At 44.5% G+C, this 27,644-nt stretch overlaps 1 protein-coding gene across 2 annotated transcripts; it reads left to right on the forward strand.

Annotated features, from left to right (window-relative positions):
- On the forward strand, positions 1–27,288 carry EDNRB (endothelin receptor type B). 2 transcript variants are annotated; one of them, XM_075918841.2, is made up of 8 exons: positions 1–474; positions 1,085–1,575; positions 15,271–15,383; positions 15,975–16,179; positions 16,872–17,021; positions 18,420–18,553; positions 20,679–20,787; positions 23,022–27,288. In XM_075918841.2, the coding sequence occupies exons 2-8, from the start codon at positions 1,123–1,125 to the stop codon at positions 23,151–23,153; spliced, it is 1,296 nt and encodes a 431-aa protein (XP_075774956.1). In that variant the 5' UTR covers positions 1–474; positions 1,085–1,122; the 3' UTR covers positions 23,154–27,288. The 2 variants fall into 2 exon arrangements, with proteins under 2 accessions (XP_075774956.1, XP_075774957.1); XM_075918842.2 differs by having other exon boundaries at positions 1–328.
- The last annotated feature ends 356 nt before the right edge of the window (positions 27,289–27,644 follow it).

Raw genomic sequence — 27,644 nt, forward strand, 5'->3', positions numbered from 1 at the left:
GTCAGAGCCTGGCAAAGGGACAGGAGAAAAGGTTGTTGCTCTGTCGGCGGGAGCGGGTGGAGTTTGGCAATGATTGATGGGAGCGATGTGACTGAATGAAAGAAAAGCTCCGATTTGCCTAATATTTACTGGATTTAGGCACACACCGAGAGCAAGGGGCGTCTGCTTTGTTGCTGACATCCACTTAAATCAGTTTCGCAAGAGCCAGTCCCTCCTGCTGCTGCAGAGCCAAGCTGCTGCTAACCAAGCAGCGTGCTGAATCGCGGGCAGGCTCTGGGAAGCAGGAACCAGCTCTTGGCAGCTGGCTTGTGCTGGGAGGATTGGAAAGGTAAATAGATTTTTAGAGCAAGTTGAGGACAAGCCACTGAACGCGCGTTTTCTTCCCGGCGGGAGGGAATTGAAACTTGGGGGCTTTTCTTTGAACGGATAAAAGTCTTTGGAGGCGCGGCGAGGAACCCGTCTCTAGGGACAGAGGTAAGGGCTGCAAGCCTGGGGAGCTAAGGAGGTGGGACTCTCCTCTTCCAAGCGTTTCTCGGGTTTTCTTCTCCACAGCTGCACTTGCGGTTCCCACTAAGGTCGGTGCTTCAAAAGCAAACCGATAGTTCATGGCGGGGATTTTGTGGCTCCTAAAGAGTCGGCTTGAATCCCTCGGCCCTCGGTTGTGGTGCTGAGGGGGGGGGGGGGGATCAAGGCTGCCCATCGCTCCCGCTCTAAAAGAGGCAGTGCGGAGAGAGGGGGGATGGATTTTTTCCGCGGGGCTTGGTGCCTTTTGTAAGGGGGAGCTGGCGCCTGTCCTTTTAAAGGTCCCCTCCTCACTTAACAAGGGGGGGGTCCCTTTCTGATCTTTGCCCAGTGCGGGGAGAAGGGCCCCCTGATCCCGCGAGGGTCCTAGGCCGGGGCAGCTGGAAGGTTTACCCGGCACCCAACCAGCCCCGAAAGCTGAGGCGGGCCAGGCGCTGGCGTCTCCTAGCCGCGCAGACATCCCCGCGTGCAGCCGGCCACGTGCTGGGTGGCGGCGGGGCTGGCGCTGCACCTGGAGGGCCGCCGCGGGGCTGATCCCCGTCTCCTGTCTTCTCTGTTGAAGCGGCGCCGCCTGGCTCTGCCCGGCTCCCGGCAGCGGCGATGCACCGACCCCACCTCTGGAGCCTGCTGGCTCCCGCTCTGCTGCTCCTCAGCTGCTGCTGCGCCGCCTGGGAGGAGAAGGGGTCCCCGCGCCCCAGCGGCGTCTCGCAGCAAAGCCCCCTGGCCCCGGGGGCCGCGGTGACCCACACCGCCCGCACGCCCGGCCTCCGGGGCTCGGGCTCCAACGCGTCAGGCCCGGCGGGGCCCGGCGGGAGCCGCTCGCCTTCCCTGCCCATGTGCACCGGGCAGACGGGGCTGAAGGACACTTTCAAGTACATCAACACGCTGGTGTCCTGCCTGGTGTTCGTGCTGGGCATCATCGGCAACTCCACCCTGCTGCGCATCATCTACAAGAACAAGTGCATGAGGAACGGGCCCAACATCCTGATCGCCAGCCTGGCCCTGGGGGACCTGCTGCACATCACCATCGACATCCCCATCAACGTGTACAAGGTAAAGCGGCCGGCGCCCGGGCTGACTGGCCAGAGGCGGGGACGTAGGGACATCCCCGCTCAGACAGGTGGCGCTGGCAGGAGTTGTTCCACAAACTATTCTTCAACAGCGTTACCCCCTCCAGACCGCACTGTGTCCAGTCGCCTTTTTTTAAGATAAGGGTGCCAAGTGCAGTGGCGCCTGCTGTCTCAAAGGGATAGATGTCACCCATCATCTAATATAAAACAGCCAAGAAAGGGGAGGTGATTTAGTTCACCCCCTAGTAGAGGGGTAGCAAAAAGCATGCTAAATAAATGGTCCCGCTGGCCCCCATATGGGAGAATTTTAGCTGGGGATGAAAGGGGGGGGGGGAGAATGAGTGTTTAATTTTAATAATCGGATTGACCTACTAGGGATGGATTTACTCACCTGCTTAAAATTAAGCAACCCCTGAAGTGCTTTGCTGAATCTGGGCTTCCTTCAGAAGAAATGGCACAAAGAAAAACTGGCTCCAGCCTTGGCCAGTGGAAGTTTCCTGCAAATTCCCACGTGTGGATCTGAGCCCTGGTTCACAAATTGTGGCTGCCTTCTAGGAAGGGACATGGTGCACCCTTGGCATTATAAAGAATCCCTGTGCCAGAGCCCAGTGGCCTAGGCTGAAAGCTCTCCTTCCCCTTTCTTTTTCCCTCATCTGCCCCAGAGCAGTTAGTGAAAGGTTTGTAACTGTGGGTGTGATTGACTTTTGAATAAAGCTACAATATAACTACTAGAGCGCATTAAATAATCTCTCTTCTACCCAGTCATTGCAGCGTATTTATTATTATAATTATTAATTCATAATAATGTATCAGGCAAGATCAGGCTCATTGTGCTGGACAGTGAACATATAAAATGATAGCTTCAGGGAGTTGCTGAGTTAGTTTTTACAGGATAAACTAAAAAAAACCAACAAATAGTCTGGTAGCACTTCAAAGACTAACAAAACATGTAGATAGTATCATGAGCTTTGGTGGGCACAGCCCACTTCTTCAAATGATGTGTCCTAGTCTAAATATCAGAGTATCTTATAGAGATTCAAAGTAAACAAGCAGATCTATTCTTCACTCCTTACCCCACTAGCAGTTTAGAAGTTTTGGGTTTGGATATTATTTTAATTTGGGAAAACTTATGTTGAAAATATCGGGTTTTAAGTTAGTCTGTGATTTGTGCTCATTCTGAGGATGTTGAAGTGAATCTTTATGCTTGCTTATAAACAAAAGCTGTAGTATGGGAAGGGATTTTGAGGTCCTCTGATCCAATACCCTGTACTCATTGCAGGCTTGTCTTCACTACCAGCTTTACTGTGCTGTAAATTTCTTGCTTTCAGGGATGTGAAAAAACATCACCTCACCTCAAGTGCAGAAAGTTACAGCACTGTAAAGCAGTGGTCTCCAACCTTTTTAATCACAAGATCATTTTTTGAATTTGTCAGTCTAAGATCTACCTCAAATGCAAATACCCCTGCTCTCCTCCCCACCCTGCTCCACCCCTTTGCCGAGGCCGCACCCTCCTCACTCTGTGAAGATGGGCTCATTCTGTGAAGATGGGGTGCAGGGGAAGGGGACAGAGTGACACCAATGCCCTCTGCCTCTGTCTTCCCCACTCTGCACAACAAGCAGGAGGCTCTGGGCAGGAGCAGCTGAAGTGCAGCCACTTGATAGCCTCCCAGCCAAACCAGTCAGGATTACCTGTCAGAGGCTCCAAGATCTACTGGTAGATCCTGATCTACTGGTTGGTGACCACTGCTGTAAAGCACCAGTGTAAACATGCTCCCACCACTGTGAGTTGTTCTCTTGTGGAAGTCGTTTACTTAGTGTAGGTCTACACTGCAACACTATTTGGAAATAACTAGAACTGTTCTGAAAAAACTTAGTCCATGTCTGCACAGGAGGCAGTTATTTCAAAATAGTGTCAAAATTCTGTCAAGCTGGAGGACTTCTTGCTCCGACTCCTGTAACCCTCATTGTACAAGGAATAAGGGAAGTCAGAGAAAGAGTGCTCTAATTTTGAAATAAGCTATTTTGAAATAAGATACTCAATTGACATAGCTCAGTTTCTTAACTTATTCCGAGTTAAGCCCTGCAGTGTAGATGCACCCTTAGACTGCTGAGAAAGCTCTCTCCCAGCAATGGTGCCACAATCACCCTGCCATGTTAAAGCAATGCTGTGGCAGCACTTTAAGCTTAGCAGTGTAGATAAAGCCTAAGTATTATCTAGCATTCTTGACCATCCCTAGCAGGTGTTTCTCTCTAACCCGCTCTTAAAATTTTCCAATGATGAAAATTCCACAGCCCCCAGGGCAATTTATTCCACAGCTTATCTACCCTGACAATTAAGTTTTAATAATGTCCAACCTAAACTGCTCGTACTCCAATTTAAGCCCATTGTTTCGTGTCCTATCCTCAGAGGTTAACGAGAAGAATTTTTTTCTCTCCTCCTTGTAAAAATTATTTATGTACTTGAAAACTATTATCATATCCCCTTTCAATCTTGTCTTCTCCAGACTAAACAAGCCCAATCTTTTTAATCTTCCTTCATATGTCATGCTGACTGGAGCATTCTATAATAACTTCCCCCAGTCTTTCAGTTATAAACTTTAGAGACAAATTAATTAGAATTACACCAGGGATAAATTTGACTCTCAGTATTTTATTTAGACCATCATTGTACTATATATTCATCAGTGTTTCTACAAAAAGAGGTGATGGTTTTCTGACTGATTGTGCGTGTTAAATAAATAGGTATCAAATTTTTAAAAAACTTTTTAAAAGAAAAGCTATGAATTGACAAAATGACACTGTAGTAATAAATGATTAGGGGTATGGAATGGCTGACATATGAGGAGAGAGTAATAAGACTGGGATGTTTCATCTTGGAAAAAGACAGCTAAGGGAGAGGTATGACAGAGGTCTATAAAATCATGTGGAAAACATAAATAAAGAAGAGTTATTTACTCTTTCCCATACAACTAGGGGTCACCAAATGGAATTACTAGCTAGCAGGTTTAAAACAAACAAAAGGAAGTACTATCACACAATTCACAGTCATCCTGTGGAACTCCTTGCTGGAGGATGTTATACAGTGGGTTCAGAAAATAGCAGTTGCCCCTTTTGTACCTCCTCCCCGCCCTCCCCCCCCAATCGGTAGGCCTGATTCAATATCTTTTATCAGACCAACTTCTGTTGCTGAGAGAGATAAACTTTAGAGTGACATAGAGCTCTTCAGGTTTGGGGAAAGTACTCACTAAATACAAGTTGGAACAGATTGTTTAATATAAGTAGTTAATGCACTGTAAGAACCAGTCAAGGTAAAGTGACCTGTTAACATCTCCGCAGTCATAAAACAAAAAAGGTGGTTAGTGGATTACAGATTATTTTAATATGCCATAAATTCAGTGTCCTAAAACTATGATTTTTAATGTCTATAAAAGTTGTACATTTAAGCTCTCAGGTTCATCTTTTGAAAGTGTTGTACAGATTTCTTTTGAGGATGAGGACTGAGATGTCAAAAATGGAATGATTATTACGTGAAAAGTGTTTGCCCACAGGTGATGTGATTTTTTTGTTTTTAACATTTCTCTGAGTTCAAGAATGAGTGGTTGATTGGTTCCGCCCACAAAGACGTTATTGCAACTACTGAATTACACTGGGCTCTTGCACACGGTGGATTCTTTACAGTGCTAAGGGTGCATCATGCCCCCTCCTAGAATGCAGCCACAATTTGTGAACCAGGGCCCAGATAGCCACCTCACAGTTTAGGGAGGTATACAACCTGTAAACTTTCAGTACATTTGTTCAGTAGTTTGTAATATTAATTTTCTTATACTTACATCATAATATTTGTATGTTCCAGCAGATTTTATTGATTTAGCTTTGTATGACCGCAGAGGGGCCTCTTGTGAAGTGTCCTGGACCTTCGCTCTTCACAACTGCTACTTTCCCAGGCCACATGTGGCTGGGAGAAACAGAGCCTTGACTCTACTCTCCCCAATCATGCACTGGCTGATAAAATTAGCCAATGTGAGACAGGAGGAAAATCTGCACCTGGTATGAGGCTGTCACAGATTGTTCCCCCGGCCTGCCAGAACTAGTAGAAAAGCAATTGCCACTCTTGAGTCGCAAGTACATCGTAGGGCTCTTCCTAGGCACCAAAGCTAAGGGGCCATGAGGATTACAACAGAAACCAGCGAGCAAAAGCTCCGTCTACCCTTGTATATGATAATCCTCTCTTCTGAGTGTATTTTAATAACTACGTGCAAAACCATGCAGGAGAATGTTATTTAGATTGCAAAGTCAAGTATGCAAAAGTTAGGAAACACCATGTTTGTGGTAGACCATACAATCTTAATTTGGTCTCTTGGTCATCCAATCTGTGCACGGAAAGTCCACGGATCATCTGAAAAATGTAATGTGTGATCATATAGTTAATGATAATAATGCATGTATGCAGCCCTAAAGTAATGTTGCCTGGGAAATAATCAATTTGATATTTCCTAACTTCACCAAACCAAGATACTTATTACTATTACAAATTTCAGCTATTAGCCCCATGGTATTGCAGATGCAGAAAAAGTTGTAATTTTTTTCTACAATGGGAAATGTACAGTATTTTCACTCTTTTCAATGTCTGAACCAATTATGTTGAGATTTCGCAAACCTCAGTTCTAGACAGATACTAGGTATGGAAAACTTCTGTCCCTAAAGATTATATTTTTATGCTGTTTTCTGTATAATATAAATATTTTCAAAGAGCAAATTAAGGGCATGAAAGTGTAGCTGCTTGGTCATTCTTTAAGAACACAATGGAGATTTAACCCCTGGGTGGGCAATAAAAAGGCATACCGAGTTCACCATGCAGCTCACCATGCGGCTGTTAAGGACTATAGTTGACTATCCAGTAAGCAAATCAAATTGATTATCAGATAGAGGCAGCAAAAATTCATCGACTACTTGATTAGTCAATTACATGACACTTAACATTCTTAGTTTACCAGGGTGAGCCTCTAGGGGGCTGCTGCCACTATATTTACCTGCACCTCCGCAGGTACAGGTGAACGCAACTCCCATTGGCAGGGAATAGCGATCCATGGCCAATGTGATCCCCCTGTACTTGTGGAGGTGCAAGTAAATACGGCAGTGTGGGGGCCCACTAGAGACTAACCCTGGCAGACCGGATCCGGCCCATGGGCTGGTATTTGCCCACCCCTAGTTTAACCTATGGCCTGGTATAAGTGGGAAATTGATCAGAATAGCTATGATGGAATAAATTATTTTGAATATGGACATTCCATCCCAAAGTAAGGGTTTGTCTACATTATGGCTTAAGTTGATGTAAGTTATGTCACTCAATAGTTATGAAAAAGCCACCCTCTGCTACGGATGTGAAAGGTTAACCAGTTAACTGATAGGCCTCAGTTCTGGTTAACTGGTAATCAGTGGGGACTAGAGCACCTCCCTGCCTGCCACAGGCAGGGTACTGCTACAACCCCACAGCAGGTCTGGCTCAGATAGAGGCTGCTCTCTAGAGCAGCCCCTGTCCACAGGGAGCCTGTGCCCACTGCAGACAGAGGCTGATCCAGCCGGGGTTGGGAGTCAGGAGCCAGCGGCAGCCCCTGCCCAACTCAGTATGCCCCTTTAGTCAGTTAACTGGTTAATTGTTAGGTTAACCTAATGTTTAACCAATTAACTGAGATTTTACGTCACTACCCTCTGTGTGACGTAAGTTACTGTCTCCCACTGGCATAGTTTCTGTCTCTTATTGAGGTGCAGAGTGTAATGATGATGAGAGAGTAATTCTGATCATGGATATTTGTGTAAACATGTAATCTCTGGATGTTTTTAGCAAAGTTTACACGGGGGGGCGGGGAGCCAACTCCCCACAAGCACTGGAGCCTGTTTCTCTTATATGTAAGATATGGGGAAATTTGTCCATGCAGTATATCGAAACCATTTTCCAAGCAGCTTAGTCTGGGTCACTTATATTTGCAAAATATCATTAGATTTTGTAAATTCAGTGTACAGTTTTTGCCAGTTTATCTGTACACTTATTCACTTATTACATAAATACTTGTGACCAACACCACTACCAATTCTTTTCTCCTGCTTAGTCTTGGCTTCTCCTCTTGTGTTTGTGCCTTATGGGACCCCAGCTCATTGGGAGCCAACACATCCATCCAGGCTTCTTGTCCAAGACTGCAAGAGAAGTGATTTTACAACTGTTTACCTTTCAAGGTCTCTCCTTAGTGTTTATGGGGTTATTTTCTCTTTGGGGCTGTCTTTGTAATTACCCTTAAAGTAATATTTTTACACAAACAAGAATTTAAAAACAAAATGAAACCAAAAGACATTATTTGCTGAACATAATTGGATTTACATTTTTCATCTGCTAGACTAAATAAGACATTCTCAGCTTAGAGAAAAAGAAATGCATATGTCTAAAAACCAGATCTTGGCTCCAATAGCTAAGTTAATCTTAATAATCTTAAGTGCTTGAACTGAATATTGTGTAATTTTATCTCATTCATTAAGAATAGTTTATTGGTAAAACCTAGAATTTGAAACTGTTGTTCCTGTGAAAGACTGAAAAATCCTTTGCCGTCAGTGTTTATATTGGTGTCCATTACATCAAATGGTAATATACTAGCTTCTTTGGATGTATCTATTAGGGTAGTAAAGGTATAACAGGTTAACTGGTAAGCCTTACCCTTAGGCTTCGACTTCATTGCGCTCTCTTGCGCAAGAACACATGCAAATGAGCCGCCATTTTTGCGCCTGGAGTTGTGCAGTTCTCCTCTAACATTCTCTCCTTCCCCCACCCCAACCCTATCCCCACACATACACATTCCCCCTCTCTCGCTCAGGGCTGAATCTAAATAAATACAGGCAGTCCCCGGGTTACGTACAAGATAGGGACTGTAGGTTTGTTCTTAAGTTGAATCTGTATGTAAGTCGGAACTGACGTCCAGATTCAGCCGATGCTGAAACTGAACAGTTTCAACAGTGGCTGAATCTGGATGCCAGTTCTGACTTACATACAGATTCAACTTAAGAACCGCAGGCGTCCCCAAGTCAGCTGCTGCTGAAACTGATCAGCGGCTGATTCCAGGAAGCCGGGGGCAGAGCAACTCTGCCTAGGGCTTCCTGTAGTCAGCCGCTGGTCAGTTTCAGCAGCGGCAGACTTGGGGACACCTGGGGCAGAGCAGCTGGGGTGCTGCTGGGTTGCTCCAGTAGCGCCGAGGAGCGGCGCTACTGGAGCAACCCAGCAGCATCCCAGCTGCTCTGCCCCAGGCATCCTGATTCAGCCGCTGCTGAAACTGACCAGTAGCGGCTGAATCAGGACGCCTGGGGCAGAGCAGCTGGGGTGCTGCCGGATTGGTCCAGTAGCACCGAGGAGCGGCGCTGCGGGACCAACCCAGCAGCGCCCCAGCTGCTCTACCCCAGGCGTCGTGGGCAGAAAAGCCTGGTCTGCTGGGGAGGAGGGGGCACTAGCTGCGCCCCCCCTCCCACCCAGCAGACCAGGGAGACGCGGAGCAAAGCCGCGGAGGATGCCCGCAGCGGGACAGCCCAGGCGCGCCGCGGCTGTCCTGCTGCGGGCGTCCTCCGAGGCTTTGCTCCCCGTCTCCCTGGTCTGACCAGAAGACCAGGGAGACGGGAAGCAGCTTTTCTCGCCCTGCCGCTCCCGTCCTCCGGGGCGAGAAAAGCCCCGTTTGTAACTGCGGATCCGACGTAAGTCGGATCTGCGTAACTCGGGGACTGCCTGTACATAGTCTAGCCCAGAGCTACTCAACTTTGGAAGCCCCGGGGGCCACATTGATACTCACAGCACATGTGGAGGGCTACAACTTAAAGTGTGGTTGCATATACATGAAAATATATATGCAAATAGCTTCTTTCACACTGATGGGCATGAATACAAAGATTAAGGCAAGACTACACAACATGGGTCCTATATTAATAAAATGCAGTATTTACCCAATTTCCTCCCATATGACAGCACTTTTAATGAGCAATGACAGTCCAGGAATGTAACTACAGGCAGTCCCCGACTTACGTCGGATCCGCAGTTACGAACGGGGCTCGCCCCGGAGAACACGGACTGCGGGACTTCGCGGTCCTGCCGCCCGTGTACTCCTGGGCGAGAAAAGCTGCTCCGCGTCTCCCTGGTCTGCAGACCAGGAAGACGCAGAGCAAAGCCACGGAGGGGCTCCGGTAGCGGGGCAGCCCAGGCGCACCTGGGCTGCCCCGCTGCCCGAGCCCCCCCGCTGCTTTGCAAAGCCTCGGGGAAGCCAGCAGTGGAGCAGCCCAGGCACGCCTGGGCTGCCTCGCTGCCCGAGCCCCTCCGCGGCTTTGCAAAGCCTCGGGGAAGCCAGCAGTGGAGCAGCCCAGGCACGCCTGGGCTGCCTCGCTGCCCGAGCCCCTCCGCGGCTTTGCAAAGCCTCGGGGAAGCCAGCAGCGGAGCAGCCCAGGCGCCCCGCAGCTGTCCCGCTGCTGGCGTCCTCAGAGGCTTTGCTCCCCGTCTCCCTGGTCTGCTGGTAGACCAGGGAGACTGGGAGTAAAGCCGCAGAGGACCCAGGCGGCAGGACCGCGATGCGTCTCAGTCCGCCGCCCGCGTCTTCCTGGTCTGCTGGGGTGGGAAGGGCGCAGCTAGTTCGCCTCCCCCCCCCCCCAGCAGACTAGGCTTTTCTCCGGACGCCTGTGGCAGAGCAGCTGGGGCGCTGCCGGTTGGTCCTGCAGCGCTGCTCTGGGCGCTACTGGACCAACCCGGCAGCACCCCAGCTGCTCTGCCCCAGGCGTCCCCAAGTCAGCTGCTGCTGAAACTGACCAGCGCTGACTACAGGAAGCCCGAGGCAGAGTTGCTCTGCCCGGGGCTTCCTGGAATCAGCTGCTGATCAGTTTCAGCAGCAGCTGACTTGGGGACGCTTGGGGTTCTTAAGTTGATTCTGTATGTAAGTTGGAACTGGCAGTCAGTTTCAGCAGCGGCTGAATCTGGACGCCAGTTCCGACTTACATACAGATTCAACTTAAGAACAAACCTACAGTCCCTATCTTGTACGTAACCCGGGGACTGCCTGTACTAAAACGCATATCAACCGAAGACCATTATATTGACCACTTTTTTCTTTTGGCTCCCACCCATGGGCTATGTTTTGAGCCCCACATAAATCCAAACTGCATCGCAGGCCGCAAACAAATGAGTTGCAGGCCGCATACGGGCCACGTGTTGAATAGCCCTGGTGTAGCCCTTTCTGAATTTTATTGTTATTAATGGCTTAGAGCTAGATAAGGCATGTTTAAGAGAACTGGATTTCTTAGTTATGATTTACACCACAGGTTGGGAACTCCTACTCGCAGGCCACACACTGTTCATCAGGTTAGTTGCAGGTGGGCTGCCAGATGGTTTGTTTACTGGAACATCTGCAGACAAAGAGCTCTGCAGCTCCCAATGGCCATAGTTCAATGTTCCCAGCCAATGGGAGCTGTGGGAATTGGCATGGGCCTGGCCACTGCTTCCTGCAATTCCCATTGGCTAGGATCAGCGAACCAGGGCCACTGGAAGCTGCAAGTGGCCATGCCTGGCAATGATCTGGTAAACAAACCATGTGGCAGCTTGCCAGGAGCTAACTCAGACAGAACCACATGGGGCTGGTGCACTGGGGGTTCCCATTTACACCATTCCACGATGCAGCCTCTCTCTCTCTCTCTCTCTCTCTCTCTCTCTTTTTCTGTATTTATTTAGTCTTTGCAAAATATGTGGCAATCACCACGTGTTGGGTAGATATAAAGCACTGGAAGACACCACTTGGCACATAGGAAATTATTTTTGTTTGCACTTCAGTTTGACTCATGAAAATATTCAGATATTTCTCTTCCTTCCCCATTCCCAGAAATATACTTTCTATATCCAAAGTATTTGTAGAAGAAGATCTTTCTTTAGGAAATCAGTTTTCTCTTTTATATTCCATTTTGAATCTTATTAACATTTTACTTTTTACAGTAGAAAAGTTTGTGGCATAAATACATCTAGGGTTCTACTTTACTAACAATAAATACTGTTCATATATTTCGGAGGGATAGCTGTGTTAGTCTGTATCTGCAAAAACAACGAGGAGTCCTGTGGCACCTTAGACTAACCAATTTATTTGGGCATAGGATTTTGTGGGTAAAAACACTTGGTCAGATGCATACAGATGGATACATCTGACAGAGTGGGTTTTACCTATGAAAGTTTATTCCCAAATAAATCGGTTAGTCTAAGGTGCCATAGGACTCCTTACTGCTTTCCACTGTTCATATGGACTAGGGATGTTAAATTCAGATTAATCAGCTAATCAAATATTCAATGCGGTTTGCATCGATTAGTTGATAAGAACGCTTCCGCCCAGGGCTGTTGCTATACTTCAAAGGTGAAAGCGCTGTGGGGAGCCCAGGGCCAGAGGGGGACTCAAGCAGTCCCCTGCAGTGCCACATGTAGCCCGGGGCTAGCAGGGGAGTCCCCAGCTGTCCCCGGGCTCTACCCAGCACTGTCGCTTTGAAATGCTGCGTGGAGCCCTGGCCCCAGGCTGCATATGATGTTTAAAGCGGCAGCACCGCATGGAGCCCAGGGTCTGGCACCAGGGTCCAAGTGGCACTGCCGCTTTGAAGCACCCTCCCTTCTTCCCTCCCCACCCCTTGCTGCCTCTTTCTGATAGAGACAGCAAGGAGGTGGGAGGAAGCAACTAGTCAACTAGTGTGTCCACTATCTGATAAGCATTTACTTAATTGGACAGTCGATCACATCCCTAATATGGACAGCCTTTTTTCCTGTTTTCCTGAATAGTGTTTACTCTCGATTTGAGCTAAGAATAATTGCTCTCCCTATTTCCACAAAATTTAAAAATTCAAATGCTTCAATTATTTTGCTGGTATAAGCCTGATTCTGAAGGAAACATCTGTAACTCTGCAACTCAGTTGAGACAGAGACAAAAGTAATTGAGAGATGTAATTCCTTGTTGGCAGCGAATGCTTCGGGTTCCTGTGTGTCTGTATCTTGTAGACTGTGATGTACAGGATACCCATAACATTTGTAGAGAGTTATGAATACTAGACTTGTTCAGAATGGATTCAGTAACATGACTCCTTACTGAATCTCAAAGGGTCGCCTCTCCTGTACACTCTTTGTCATTATAGTTTCTGGCATTTCCTCAGTTGTGGATGGACTTGTTTCAATGAGGATTTGAAAGATTTGGCTCATACTAGGACATAAATCTAGGCCATCTCAGCTCACAGCAGAGTATAGTGGTTTTTCATCATGTGGCCCATGAGGTTCACAGACAGTATCTAAGATTTGCAAAGGAGCCCTGTCACGGGGCGGGACTCACCGCTGTGGCACCTCCTGCTGGCAGCTCCAGGGAATTAATTTCTTTAACAGCAGGGTACCTCCTTCTGGCAGGTGTCTCCCTCGTCTGAGCACCACGCTGATATTCTGGACTCCCATTGCTCGCAGACCACTGTATCCTCTTTGTGACATTGCCCTCTGTCAATGCCCACTACAATGGTCTTTTACCCCCCTTCCAGGGGTGAATCAACTGTCCTCAGTTTCACCTGCTACTGTGGCTCAAAATCTAGCTCCTCTGCCTCAGGGGTAAACCGCAGTCTATGGGCCATGATCCCCTTCCGGGGGGGCGGGCATACCACCAGTTCCCAGTCCAGTTTCACCTACCATTGTGGCCAATGGTGGCCCTAAAACCTAGTCCCTTTGCCTCAGGGGCAAGCCACTATATTTGGTGGCACGGTGTGGTATAAGGTGAAAGGGAGGAACCCAAGCCCTCCCACTACCCTGGGTCCCAGCATAGGGACCCTCTGGTGGCAGCTTTGTCCTGCTCTCCTTCACTTCCTTTTAACTGCCTCCTGTTCCCTGGTACACTTCCCTATGACCTCTGCAACTAGCTTGTGTCAAGGCCTGCAGCCTGGCAGGTAACAAGCTGGAGCCTCCCTCTCTCTCTGGAGCCCCTGAGGTTGCCCAACATTGCTCTTTAAGGTGCTCCCTCTTGGTAACCAGTTCTGCATCCTGCACTGGTCAGGATCCAACTGTTCACTCTCTGTTGAACAGCTCCTTATATTCTGAGCTGCCTCAGCAAGCTGCCCTCTGATTGACTCCAGATTTTAATCCCTTCCAGCCAATGTGGGGGCAGCCACCCCACCACATGCCCACATCTCCATTTGAAATTTTGTAGAGGTCTGCAAATGAAAAAAAAGGATGAAAAACATTGGCATGGTAGATACATCAGGTCATGTTAAATTAAAATTGCAACAAATAGCACCTCAGTATGTTGAAAACACTCTAAATCCACGTATTCATGTAGTAGGCCTGTTCTTCCCCATGACCCTAAATGAGCCCCTAAGGTTTATTACAACTGATGTAATAACTAGGGATGTTAAATTGCAGTTGTCTGGCTAATCATGTAGTCGCTACAATTTGGTCAATAAGGGCCAAGCCACCCATGCTGCAGCTCTGTATTTTAAATGTAGGAAGAGCTGTTAGGCTCTTGCATAGGCACAGTGTCCTGGACCAGCCCAAACCGGGATTGCTTGGTCCTGCCTCGCACTGAATCCAGCAGCACCTGTTCATGGCAGCCAGAGCTGGCCTCAGACTTGCACGTGACCAACTCGGACTGCCCCAAACAGGGTCTGCTTGGCGGCAGCACCCCCTGTCTGCAGGAAGGCCTCTACGATAGAGGGAGCAGGGGATGGGAGGCAGCACCAGGGAGATTGTGCTGGGGGGAATCAGCTTTTAAGCCACCTCCCTCCAGCACTAGCTCCTGTGCACCGCCCTTCTCCCCCCGCAGCCTCTTACAGAGGCAGAAGGGGGAAGAGAAAGTGAGTAGTCAATACTCCACTCAACTAGTCAACTACTCGCTGACATCCCTAGTAATAACGTAAATAAATAAATATTCCTCTCACCTATGACCTGTCATGAAACATAAAAATATTAAAGAGTAAAAGTATATACAATCGCACTGGATAAATGTTCAACAAAAGGTCATTTGTATCTGATGCTAAAACTTTCTGAGTGATGATTTATCTCAGATTACTTCCTCCATATCTAGCAAATAGGGATTGGCCCTGGGCATTTACAAGAGTGAAAGCAATGAGCACTCAAGCCAAATATGAAGTAACATCAAAAGGTCCATCTCCACCATCAGGGTGTGATTACTATAAAAAATGAGGATGGGGAAGATAAAACAGAAGGATAATGCTTTGGATCCTCCAGGTTCCAGTAGGTCAGGGCTGAACCCTCAATGCACATCCCAGTCAGCAGCACCAACTTTCTAATGTGCCTTCCCCGATGTGTGCACCACACTCAATCCTCCTGGTCCCACCCTAGAGCCTCCTGCATGCTGCATAATGCTGCTTCCCACAGCTCCCCTTGGCTGGAAGTGGCAAACCACAGTCAGTGGGAGCTGCAAGGTTCCTTGGCTATGAATTCTTTTAAGTAAACAAAGTGGCACGGGCCCGCTAGCGGCTTTCTCAAAGCGGCCCTGCAACCCACTTGGAGAAACACTGTTCTAAGGTAGTGATTCCCAACTATGTTTCCTTGCCCTGAAGGGCTTCATTGAACCTTACATATTCAAAGAGAAAACTATCCAAAGAAATATAAAAATTGAAATTGTTAATCATACCTAGTATTTTCTCTTTGCAGCTCCTTGCAGGGGACTGGCCGTTTGGAGTTGAAATGTGTAAACTGGTACCCTTCATTCAAAAGGCATCAGTGGGCATCACTGTGTTAAGTTTATGTGCCCTCAGCATTGATAGGTGAGACCTATTTCATTGTTACAAAACTCTGTTTTCTTTAAACGGCCAACTTCTGCTTCGTGTTCAACTAATACTACAAGCAACAACGTAAAAAATTGTTTAAAAAGGTAACTGTGTAACCACTAAAAATCTTAGCAGTTACACAGTTATATACATGGCGGGCTCTGCAGTTTAAGGCTTAGCTTCATACTGCAGAGCCTGCAGTGAAGCCTCCCCAGGAGCAGGACTGGCAGAGGCTGTCAGCTCTGCTCTTGGGCTGGGGAGACTGAGCTGCTGCAGCGAAGCCACCTCCCCAGGTGCAGTGCCAGCAAGGGCTGCCAGCCCCGCTCCTGGAAAGGCTTCACTGCAGACTGTATAGCCAGCTCTCAGAGAGCCACAGTGTGTAACCTGTGGCAGGAGGGCCAGGCTGGGCTGTGCTTGTCACAGACGGGCCGGAGCAGCCCCATGCCCAGAGCGGCCAAATAGCTGCTCCAGCCTCTACCGGTTAACCCGTTAACTTTTTACATCCCTAGCATTGACTCCTATTTATATCAGTTTAACAGAGGGCAAAATTTAACTCGTAATCTAATAAGTTTCCCTGTTGATATTTAGGTATCGAGCAGTTGCTTCCTGGAGCCGCATCAAAGGAATTGGGGTTCCAAAGTGGACTGCCGTCGAAATTGTATTGATCTGGGTTATGTCAGTAGTCTTAGCTGTTCCTGAAGCTATAGGTTTTGATATACTTGTTATGGAATACAAAGGAAAGCATCTTAGAATCTGTATGCTTCACCCCACACAAAAAACATCCTTCATGCGGGTAAGACATTATCTTTTTAAACAAGAGAATCCTTTTCCTTAATCAATACCTGAATCTAGTTTCCTCAACAATCTAAAAGTACAAAACTTCCTAGGTTTTTCTTGTCATTAATTATTAAATGAATTGTTTAGTAGAAGAGTTTATAGCAGAGGTGGGGAACTTTTTTGGGGGCTGGGGGCTGCCTACCCACAAAAAAAATCAGTCACTTGTACACAAGTGAGAAGCAAAAAAAACCAAAACAAAACCCTCACTGACTTGGCCCCAGACTGAGAAGGAGAAAGACATTCTCCACATTCTCTCACTCACCAGAACCTAGGGGGGCCCATCCTAGTAGATTTTGTGTGTTCCAGTCCTGCTGTGGATAGCAGGGGGGCTGGAGCACCAGTGTGGGCTCCCCAATGTGGGGGCGGGAGGGCATGAGCCTTGGGGGCTGGATCCAGGCAAGCTGGGGGCCACTTCCAGCCCCTGGGCCTGAGGTTCCCCACCCCTGGTGTATAGAAACCTTTGTCGCTGACTTATGTTCTTATGACTTACTGTGTTGCTTTGGGCAAAGTCCTTAATCTCTGTTTCCTCATCTGTAAAAAGGGACAATGATGCTTTTATCTCATTAGTGCTGTTAGAAGGATTGATAAATCGTTAATTCAGGCTTGCAAAATGCTGAACTAATATGTTCTATTGTTTTCCCCCTTTAGCTTTACAAGACAGCTAAAGATTGGTGGCTGTTTAGCTTTTATTTTTGTTTACCCTTGGCCATCACGGCAGTTTTTTATACTCTGATGACCTGTGAGATGTTAAGAAAGAAAAGTGGAATGCAGATTGCTTTAAATGACCACTTAAAACAGGTAAAATATGCAATGAAAACACTGCTGAGTTTTCCATGAGATTACAGTAAAACCTTCACTAATCCAAACACCACATCATTAATGCACTCTGAAAGAACAGTCCCTGCGTTGTTTCTCAGGAAACATTTATGAGCAGTATTGTCAATCCCAGCTGTTCAAAAATTATAAGTCAGGCCCCCAAAATTATGAAATTGTCTTTAAAATGTTGACTCTTTACTAAATTTTGAGTTTTCTGCATTTTGCACCTGTAGAGTTCACATTTTTAAGCTTTTCTTGGCAGCACTGAGGTCTAGAAACTTTTTTATATGAAAGCTGATATTACAATGCATTCCAAGGACTCCAGAAGCTGGGATTTAAGACAGACACCAAATATTATGACACTCACAATAAAACTGAGACGAGGTAACATTGCAGTGCTGTAGTCATGTATCAGCAAAAATCTTCATTCCAAAATATACTATTTTTACTAGCATACAATGAACAATCATCATAAATAACTAAATCTAAACTACATTTTTAAAATAAAATATATTTGCAGTCCTTGCTTTGTTAATTGTATGTTAGCCTGCATCATAGTTCACAATGCCATTAGTGTAAATAAGATATTAATGTATGTTTCTTGAGATCTTTAAAATTAGACCAAAGAGAAAAGTACTAGATAATATACAGGTGAAAACAATCTGTACCTTGAAGAGGGATGGACTGGATAACTAACTTTTCCACCTGTAATGCGATTGTACGTACTTTGAATTTTCACAGTTGATCAGTAAACATGATGGCTACATCTACCCTGCAGGCTTCTTGTGCAAGAACTGTTTTGCACAAGAGTGCGTCCACATTGCCAAGTGCTTTTGCGCAAGAGACATGCTTTTGCACAAGGGCGTCCATGGCAGTGTGGATGCTCTCTTGCGCAAGAAAGCCCCGATGGCCATTTTAGCCATAGGGGTCTCTTGCGCAAGAAACCCCTGTTGCCTGTCCACACTGCCTTCTTTTGAGCTATTGCGCAAGAGGGCTTATTCCTCGTGGGGAGAGGAATAACTCTTGCGCAAGAAGCCCTCTTTTCTGATGCTTTACTGTAAATTTACTTGTTCAAGAACGCGCGTGCAGCGTAGACGCTCCACAAGTTTTTGCTCAAGAACCGTCACTCTTGCGCAAAAAGCCTGCAGTGTAGATGTAGCAGATCAGGTTATAAATATGATTAGTTTATGAATAGCAACTACAATAGTTAAAGATCTCAAAATTAATTATTTTTTTAAATAAGATGTTCTAAACTTCACTTATGTACTACACTGGCATTTATTTTTTTAAATTCTACGGTATCGTGTGTTTTGCTTTTAGAAGTGAATAACAAAAACTCGAGAGAAACTTTAACCCAGTTCCTTTCAATTTTGTTTTCAGAGACGTGAAGTGGCCAAAACTGTGTTCTGTCTGGTGCTTGTCTTTGCCCTTTGTTGGCTCCCCCTTCACCTAAGTAGGATTTTGAAGCTCACTGTATATGATCAAAGAGACCCCAATAGATGTGAACTTTTGAGGTAAGACATTTATAGTTGAATAAGATAAGGAAAATACCCACCCGGTATTAACATTGTATTCTCCCTAAGCATGCTTTTGTGTTTGCTTTCCCTGATGAAATGATTTTCTCTCCATGACTGAAGATCCTTTTGCTGTACACCCTATGCACTGGACATTTTTGGCATTCCTATTTTTCCAGATTTACACAGACTTGGAAAGAACTCTAGTATTGATGACCCCAGGGGTTCAAATATCATGAGTCAGGCCCTCCAGTGTCATGGCTTTTTTAGAAATAAGGAGGTTTTATTACATTTCCTGTTGATTTGTATTCTGTTTTTTGAACCTTGGAGCACACTTGAGTCACATTTTCAAGTTTTTCTCTATGACCATTAAGACAAGAAACTTCGCTTTTAAAAAAATGAAAGCTGTGATTCTTATATATTCACATGACTTCTGGAGCCAGGGTTCCCAGACAGGAGACAAATATCATGAGACTAGTAATAAAATTGTGAGTTGTCAACAGTGAGCTTCTTTAAGAGGCTTTCCTCATTTCTCTTACAAAGCCAGAGGAGTCATGCACAAACAATGTGAAGCAACCCTTCCCCAATGAAGGTAACAAAAGACTAGGCCCAGGATTTGAACATGTGTACGTTAGAGATCTACTGTAAGGCCTATGTTGATGGGAGAGCACTCTTGTCAACCTAATTAGACCATCCTCAACAAGTGGCAGTAGCTATGTTGGCTGGAGAGCATATCCCACCGACATAGCACTGTCCACTACGAATGTTAAAATGCAGTTATCAGGTTAATCGTATAGTCAATACAATTTGTATTGACCATATGATTAGTTGATAGGACTGCTCTGCAGAGCTGCAGTGGGAGTATCTCCAGGAGCCAGCTCGAGCTGGGACTGAGCAGTCCCACGGGGTTCTTGTACATTTCAAAGGCTGAAGTGCAACAGTGGGAACCGTCATGAATGGCGACTGCTTCAGTCCCTGCTCACGCTGTTTCCCCTCTGCCCTCCACCAGAGTTTATGCGTATCGGATAGTTTGACTAGTTGCTTACATCCTTACTGTCCGCACCGACATTACTGTTAGTGTAACTTATGTTGGTCAGAGCGGGGGTTTTTCACATCCTCAACCAACAAAAAAGTTTTATTGACAAAAGTGCTTGTGTAGACACAGCCTAGGACTGTCCCATGACTGTGCAGTGCACAGTTACTAAGCAGCTACACCAGCAGCATTGGCTGAGCTGGCTCTGGGGGAGGGAGGAGAAGAAATGTCAGAGTGATCTGATGACAAATATGATTCTTTTCTTAATTCAAAGTTAAAGACTGACCTGTCATTCTCAGGATCTATTTGTTAAGGGGACTCTGTACGTCAGTGCAGTGTTTTCCCCACACGCTTCCCTGGGAATCGGCAAAGGGCATTCTGCTAGTCCAGAGATCTATGTGGAGGGACAGAGTAGGCTGTGTTTAAGGTCAGGGAGATACATATGATCCCCTCGTTGCAGCCCTGAGCTTCTGCACTGAGGTTGAACCAGTCCAGTCCAAGGTGGAGCTGTAAGAGTGTATGTGACCATTTAACCAGTAAGCAGATGCTTAGCAGTTAATGGTGTCAGTTACACTCAACGTCCGGAGAAGGCGGCTTCACTGCGGCAGAGCAGCAAAGCCTCCTCCTTGGGAGTGGGGCTGCCAGCCCCTGCTGGCTCGGCTCCACTTCGCTCCCAGGCAGGAAGCTTCACTACCCCAAGGCCTAGGGATACAAGAGGGCCCAGACCTCTCAGCTGTCACCACTACTGCAGCAGCGGTGGCAGCTTGAGCCCTGAACACTTTGAACTGCGGTGGTGCAGCATGCTTCGGGCAATGCTAGGGCTTGTGAGCGGGTGTGTGACATGGCCCAGGTGGTGCTGAGGGCTGGCTGCCCCAGCCCCACCCCTTCTACCCCAAGCCCCGCCCCTTCTGCAGGCACGGAACAGGGCCCCAGCGAGGCTGTCAGACCCACTGAATTCACACCCTTACCCAGCGCTGCTGTTCCTATACTTGGTAGTTAATCATGGCAGGACTGAGCCTGATATTTACAACTGTGAACTTCAATAAACATTATGAGGAAGTGGTGTATGACTCACATTTACTTTTCACACAGCTTTTTTCTTGTATTGGACTACATTGGCATTAACATGGCTTCGCTGAATTCCTGCATTAATCCAATAGCCCTGTATTTGGTGAGCAAAAGATTCAAAAACTGCTTTAAGGTAAGAGCCTGTATGTATAAGACTGCTTTTCCCCAGGTTAGAAAATGCCTTCTCTCTGAGGGTATGTCTACACTACCCTCCTAGTTCGAACTAGGAGGGTAATGTATGCATACCGCACTTGCTAATGAAGCCCGGGATTTGAATTTCCCGGGCTTCATTAGCATAAGCGGGGAGCCGCCATTTTTAAATCCCCGCTGCTTCGAACCCCGTGTAGCGCGGCTACACGGGGCTCGAACTAGGTAGTTCGGACTAGGGTCCTATTCCGAACTACCATTACTCCTCGTGAAACGAGGTGTACCGGTAGTTCGGAATAGGCACCCTAGTCCGAACTACCTAGTTCGAGCCCCGTGTAGCCACGCTACACAGGGTTCGAAGCAGCGGGGATTTAAAAATGGCGGCTCCCCGCTTATGCTAATGAAACCTGGGAAATTCAAATCCCGGGCTTCATTAGCAAGTGCGGTATGCATACATTACCCTCCTAGTTCGAACTAGGAGGGTAGTGTAGACATACCCTGAGTGAAATTCACTCCATGCAGAGGACCTGTGCCTCTTCAAGCAAGGACTTACTTACCCTTTGAGATTCAAATGGAACTTTAAAAATGCTTAGTACAGGCCTTCTGCACAAAGCCTGATCCTGCAAGATACACCTTATCCATGGCTAGATTTCACTCTTCTTGCACTATAAATTAATGCCTATTTGCCTTCTTGAGCTGAATCAATAATTCTCTCAATAGTCTGACGTGGTTTCATACATGATAAATCTTTATTTTCTCATGAGAATTCAGGAGGGCACTCTTCGGTCTTTATTTCTTTCATAGGGTGTATCTACACTGCACACGGATATCAAAGTAAGATATGCAATACGTAGCTCAAATTGCGTACCTTATTTTGATCTAATTTCAAAATAGTGTATTTCTATAAAGCACCAAATTTCTAAATAAACTTCTATTCCAAAACATCCCTTAACCCTTGTGGAACGAGGGTTACAGGGATGTTGGAATAGCAAGATCATTATTTTGAAATCTATTTCAAAATAACAGGCTTGTTTAAAAGATGCAAAATAGCTATTTCGGGATACCTCTGGTATCCCGAAATAGCGCTGCAGTCTAGACGTACCCATATAGAATGAGCCTTAAAACTTCATGAGACCAAAGACAAATTATTAGGGCCCCTGAAAAACAACAATTCTGTTTTATGAAAAGTTTCAAGGTTTCAAAGGATATCAAGGACTTTAGCTATATGTGGAATGAATCAGAGACCTTTCAAAAACTGTGAAAGAGCCCAACCTACCTGAGAATAGCTACATGGTTAGGGAATTTCACTTGTACTTAGGTTCAATCCCAGCTCTGCAGGTGAGTAACCTAATTACCAAGCTAGTGGGTCTCCTCCATCCCATGTAAGTCCCCTCATCACATAGTTATGCTTTGGTGTGTCTCGTTATTTCCCTCTTTTTTTTCTTCTGCCCCTCTCAGACCAAAAAAACCTTGTTCATAACATTGCCATCTTGACAAAACTTCATTAGTCAAATAATTAAAACCGGCTGTACTTTTTAGATATTAGTCTTATTTCCCTTATAATATCAGATATTATTTGTCATTATTAATGACATTTGTGTCAAGCTTCACCTTTGTTGTGATCTATCTATAATCATGGCCCAATTCTGAAAGCTCTCCCCACAAGTGGACCACCCATTGAAATTTTAAGAGTACGCAGCATCAGAACAGACTTGTAGAATCAGGCTATAAGTTTGGAAATTGCTGGTCAGCAGAAAAGAAAAATTCCATGAGGCAAGGAATTTTTTACAGTTTACAAGTTGTCCCCCAACTCCCACAGACCAGTCCTGCATTGGCAGAGGGATTGGATGAAATAATTTCTCTTTCCTGCTTTAGAATGAAACAAAGTAGGAAATCACACAATTTTTTATAAAAATCACAGACAAGTGTGACAGGTGCACTTAGGTATTATAACAACCTTAGACATAAAACTAAAAGAGGGGTTATAAGAAGAATGAAAATACTAAATCTTTCATTTCATTTCCAGATACCACAACAATTACAGGTCACATTCTACCCAAGCATATAGGGGATAGTACATTGTTTTTCCTGTAGTATAACAGCGTTATAATGGCCCCTATGTTCTCAGTCAAAGATAGATAATGGCAATATTACAATGCATTATGCAAAAATGTGTATAATAGAAATGTATAAAATCATTATTATTTTTATTTAAAACAGTCATGTTTGTGTTGCTGGTGCCAATCCAAAGACATGTTGTCCCTGGAGGAAAAACAATCCTGCTTAAAGTTCAAAGCTGATGATCATGGATATGATAATTTCCGTTCCAGTAATAAGTACAGTTCTTCATAAAAAGTTTATCCTCTGAAATTAATTTCAGTGTCTTTGAGTCTGACTGACAATTGCTGTTGTAGATTAAGAGAGTAGAACTTTTGAAAAATCTAGTTTTGTGTTTGCATGAATAATAAAAAATGGATTGCCCACAGTTACATAACATTCATAATGATGCATGGTATCATTAGCCATATGCAACATGATGATCATCAGCAGAAACAACTAATTATTAAAGCACTTAAACTCTTTTGAGTCAACAATCCCAGGTCATCCTCACTTCCGTAATATCAGTCATTAGTATTCATTATAAGCGTCTTAGGACCTGGAGTCACAATTATTACTAAATAGTAAACCATATATTTTGTTGAGTGGATCAGACAAAGTAATATTGTATATAACTCTATGTATTATATTTGTAAAGCAGATTGTGTGTCAAATTGTTTTTTTTAATCAAATCCAAAATACTTCATAGCACAGTTTAAACAACAATAAAGTACTTTTATCAGGAATATTACACTACTAGCCGAAAACAATACTATATGGATACACTCATGTTAAAAATCACACTTCTAAGTATTTTTACCTACTATTGTTACAAGTAACATTTAAGGTCACGGCAAATTTTGTTCTCCCATATCAGTTTGTTTAGTAATCGTCCATTTCACTGTTTCTCTGGTTATCTGATATAGTCTTTCAGATAAGAGAGGAGAAAAACATTTTAGATGGTGGCAAATTGGACTGCAGAAGCACAAAAATTCTGGATAGTAGTTGAAATTAGTGGTTTTTTTTAATTGATTAGATTTCAAGTTTACAGCATCTGTTTTAAATAATGGACATTCAAGTAATTGACTTAGGTTAGCCAAGTTTATTTTTCTAGAGATTACAAATTCAAGTGATTTCTCTTGGGAAAAATCAGAAGCAATCTAAACAATAGTTGGAGAGGGTCCCTTAATATAGCAGATAGTACAAAATTTAGAAGAGGTAGACAGAGCATTTTGGGTTCTAATTGTACTTCTGCTAGATCCTTAAGAAAATATTCACAACTGTACTTAAAAGGCTAGTATGGGCTAGTACTACATCATACTGTCATTCCTGATATTGTTAAGAAAATGTTTTTCTTTCCATGTGTTAATAGCATGTGTGATTAGTTTTGACTTCTGTAAATATTTAGTGAAGCATAATTACATGTAAGATATTAAAATATGGGCAGGACCCTATACAAATCTAGAGAGATTAAGATGCCTATAATAAACATGATGTGTAATGCCAGGAGCACCTCACATTTTGTGTATACATGGCACAATAATGCTTGTCTTGGTAACATTTTAATATAAGCAACTCAGCTTAGTAAAAACATCATTCTTTGACTTTGTATTTCCAATTGATGTCTTGAAGATTCCCCAAAAACTTATTAACACATTTTAAGCAGTAATTTGTGAGCTTTTCCTACAAGTATATACAGAAAACATTTTAAGAGTGAGAAATAATCATTATAATTTAGTATTTGTCAAACTTGGGAATTTTCTTACCTTCCAAATTTCAAGTGAATTCCTCAATGTTCTTTCCTTCAGTAACCTTTACACTTTATCCACTCAGGCTGTGTCTACATTGGCAAGATTTTGCGCAAAAATTAGCGCAAAAGCAATATCTTTTGCGCAAAAACTTGCCGCCTGTCTACACCGGCCGCAAGTTCTTGCACAAGAACACTGACGTTCTGATGTAAGAAATCAGTGCTTCTTGCGCAAGAATTATGATGCTCTTGCTCAGGAATGTTCTTGCGCAAATGTTCTTGCACAAGAGGCCAGTGTAGACAGGCAGCATGAATTTCTTGCACAAGAAAGACGATGGCTAAAATGGCCAGCGGAGCTTTCTTGTGCAAGAGAGTGTCTACACTGGCATGGATGCTTTTGCGCAGAAGCACATGCCAGTGTAAACGCTCTCTTGCGCAAATACTTAAACGCAAAAACTCTTGCATTAAAAGTATTTGCGCAAAATCTTGCCAATGTGGACATAGCCAAAGTGCTTTAAATATTCTCAGGATAAAAACAGTTTGAATCAGATCTTCAACTTGTGTAAATTGGTGTTGCTCCATTGGAAACTACTGGCATTATGCCTATTTACACAAGCTGAGACTCTGGGAAAGTGGGGGGGTTCCATCATTAGTTTCATCACCCTTTGCCCATAAACCCAACTGCTATAAACTTAAAGAATGAAATACATGGGGTTTTTTTTTCCCTTTAATTAGAAACACGAAAAGTCATTCAAGCTATATTCTGTCAATTCCTAAAGTAAAAATAATTCCTTTTCCTATGCACAATTCAGTAATTTGACTAGTATACCATGTAAATATTATGAATGTTCAACACACTGTATGTTCAACACACATTTATTTTATCAATTTTCACGTGCAAACGTGAATTAATGCACATGAAAAACAATTATTTCTGTGAAATGCATTTCATATATTAAAAACGGATAACCAACTGAATCCTAAATTTGATACTGGTCAGTGTTATTTTCATAAAGTTACATCATTACAGTTTTGTTCATGTATTTTTTTTATTTCTGTTTGAAATGTAACTGTTGTATTCTACAACTACGTAGCATGTTTTTTGTTTTTTCTGCACTAATTAGTTCCTTTTAGGTATTACAGACAAAGGGCATGTGCGCTGCTTAATTTTCAAAAAATAATATATACTTCATGGAAAACTTTTATTTTACTTCCAATATTTACAAAACAGTATTTTTCCAGCAACTGTATTTTTCCTTTAATAAAAAAACTTGCTGATTACATAGGTTAAAAAATACAAGGAGAAACACTAGAGAAATCTATGTTCTAGCCAAAAACCAAAGTATGAAGGATGGGATTTGCAAGAGTGCTGAGTGTTGAGATATCAATGAAAGTTTAACTATTGGCTTCCGAAAGAACAGTTAGGCTACAATCTTGGAGCTTTTAAAATATCCATCTGAAATTTGCTACCTGTCTTACCATTCTTAAATAAATAGTAAATGCAAAATTTATTTTCCAGGATGAAGTGTTATCTAGAATAGTGATGAGGTAAAGGGGAGTGAAATTACCTCTGGTATCAAGCTCTAGGCTAGTAGATATCTCATGTATTGTCTATCAGCCATATGGGACACCTGTATACCAAGGAAAAGGTTGTGCACTGTTCTAGTGCAGCCTGACATAGCATGCTAGCCTAATAGCGACCCGGAGAAAGGATCCCAGATTCCTCAACCTGATACCTTGTGCAATGGCCACAGAGGGACTTAAGACTCTATTTCAATTCTTAGGCTAAATTAACAGCCTCAGAGGTGGCTACTATGGATGATGGATAAGCCACCTTTCAGGGAAGCTACCCCACCAGACCTGCCCCTTCTGCCCACAGCACAAACACACACGCACATACAGCTGGAGCCCCAAAGCTGCCCTACTATCCCACCAGACTGGCCAGAGAAGCCCTGCCACAGCCACTTCAAGCCACCAGCTAGGCTGAGCCCCAGGCCACAAGCCAGCCCCAACACGGGGCCAAGCCACTGGCCTGAGCATCAGCTGCTGGCAGGCCTGAGCTTCTGTCCACCAGCTGGAGTTGAAACCCAACCAGCTTAATGAAAGAGGGGGAGAGGTGGGGCCTTCGGGGCAAAACATGGGTAGGACCACGGCCTAGTATGGGTAGGGAAGGCATAACTTTCCCTGGCCTTTGATACACACTGCTCATGGGAGCTTTGTGCTTTGGCCATCAGTGAGCAGTTGGATTCACTTTTCTCATCACTGCACTCCACACGCAGGGCCTTGTGTGAGTGAAGTGGGTTTCATACTGGGTGCAGTGCACTGATACACTGGTACTGCATTTAGGAAAAGTCGAATGCAAATACAGTGTTAGTGCTCATTGTATTGCTGTTGGTATTTCACTGTCCCACACAACTTTTAATAGACATGGGCTGGCTATACCAAGACACAGATGGAATGTTGTGTGTGTGCCTATATGAAAATGTAAAAATCTTTTTTGTACTTTTTGTACTTTATTACTGTGTATAACCATGTAAAATAATTACATTTTGCTTTCGGTTGTCACTAAACATAGCAACATTTGTGATTGCCATAGTGTAAACAATCTTAATTACCAATAAAATATTTTAATTGCTTCATTGATGTTCTTTGATCTTTCCTTCTCTACAAACACTCACTTATTAAACTGTTTTTCAATGACACTGATGTTAAAAATCTGTGATTTGTAAGAAAGAGTGAGGTTGTTCCACTAAATGAAGGATGGAAATGGTTAAGACTTGAGTATATGCTGCAAAGCTTTCTAATGTTTATCTGAAAATCAATCATGCCTGTTGTATTCCGTGTATTATTTCTTTTTAATAAAAAATGTCAATTGCACGCTCCTCCTTCATACTCATAAATAGTAACACACTGTCCAGCGTTAGGAACATAGCTTGTCATCTGAAGTGGGTTGTGCCCATGAAAGCTCATGATACCATCTACATGTTTTGTTAGTCTTT

This window comes from Pelodiscus sinensis, chromosome 1 (genome assembly GCF_052426305.1).
Source record: "Pelodiscus sinensis isolate ZL-2025 chromosome 1, ASM5242630v1, whole genome shotgun sequence".
NCBI classification, from domain to species: Eukaryota; Metazoa; Chordata; order Testudines; family Trionychidae; genus Pelodiscus; species Pelodiscus sinensis.

What these genes read in the sequence shown, in the direction of transcription:
- EDNRB (XM_075918841.2), top strand. Translation starts at nt 1,123, where the DNA reads ATGCACCGACCCCACCTCTGGAGCCTGCTGGCTCCCGCTCTGCTGCTC. An exon ending in AAAAAACATCCTTCATGCGG is followed by an intron (nt 16,180 to 16,871) that starts GTAAGACATTAT and finishes TTCCCCCTTTAG; the next exon opens with CTTTACAAGACAGCTAAAGA. An exon ending in GATTCAAAAACTGCTTTAAG is followed by an intron (nt 20,788 to 23,021) that starts GTAAGAGCCTGT and finishes TATTTAAAACAG; the next exon opens with TCATGTTTGTGTTGCTGGTG.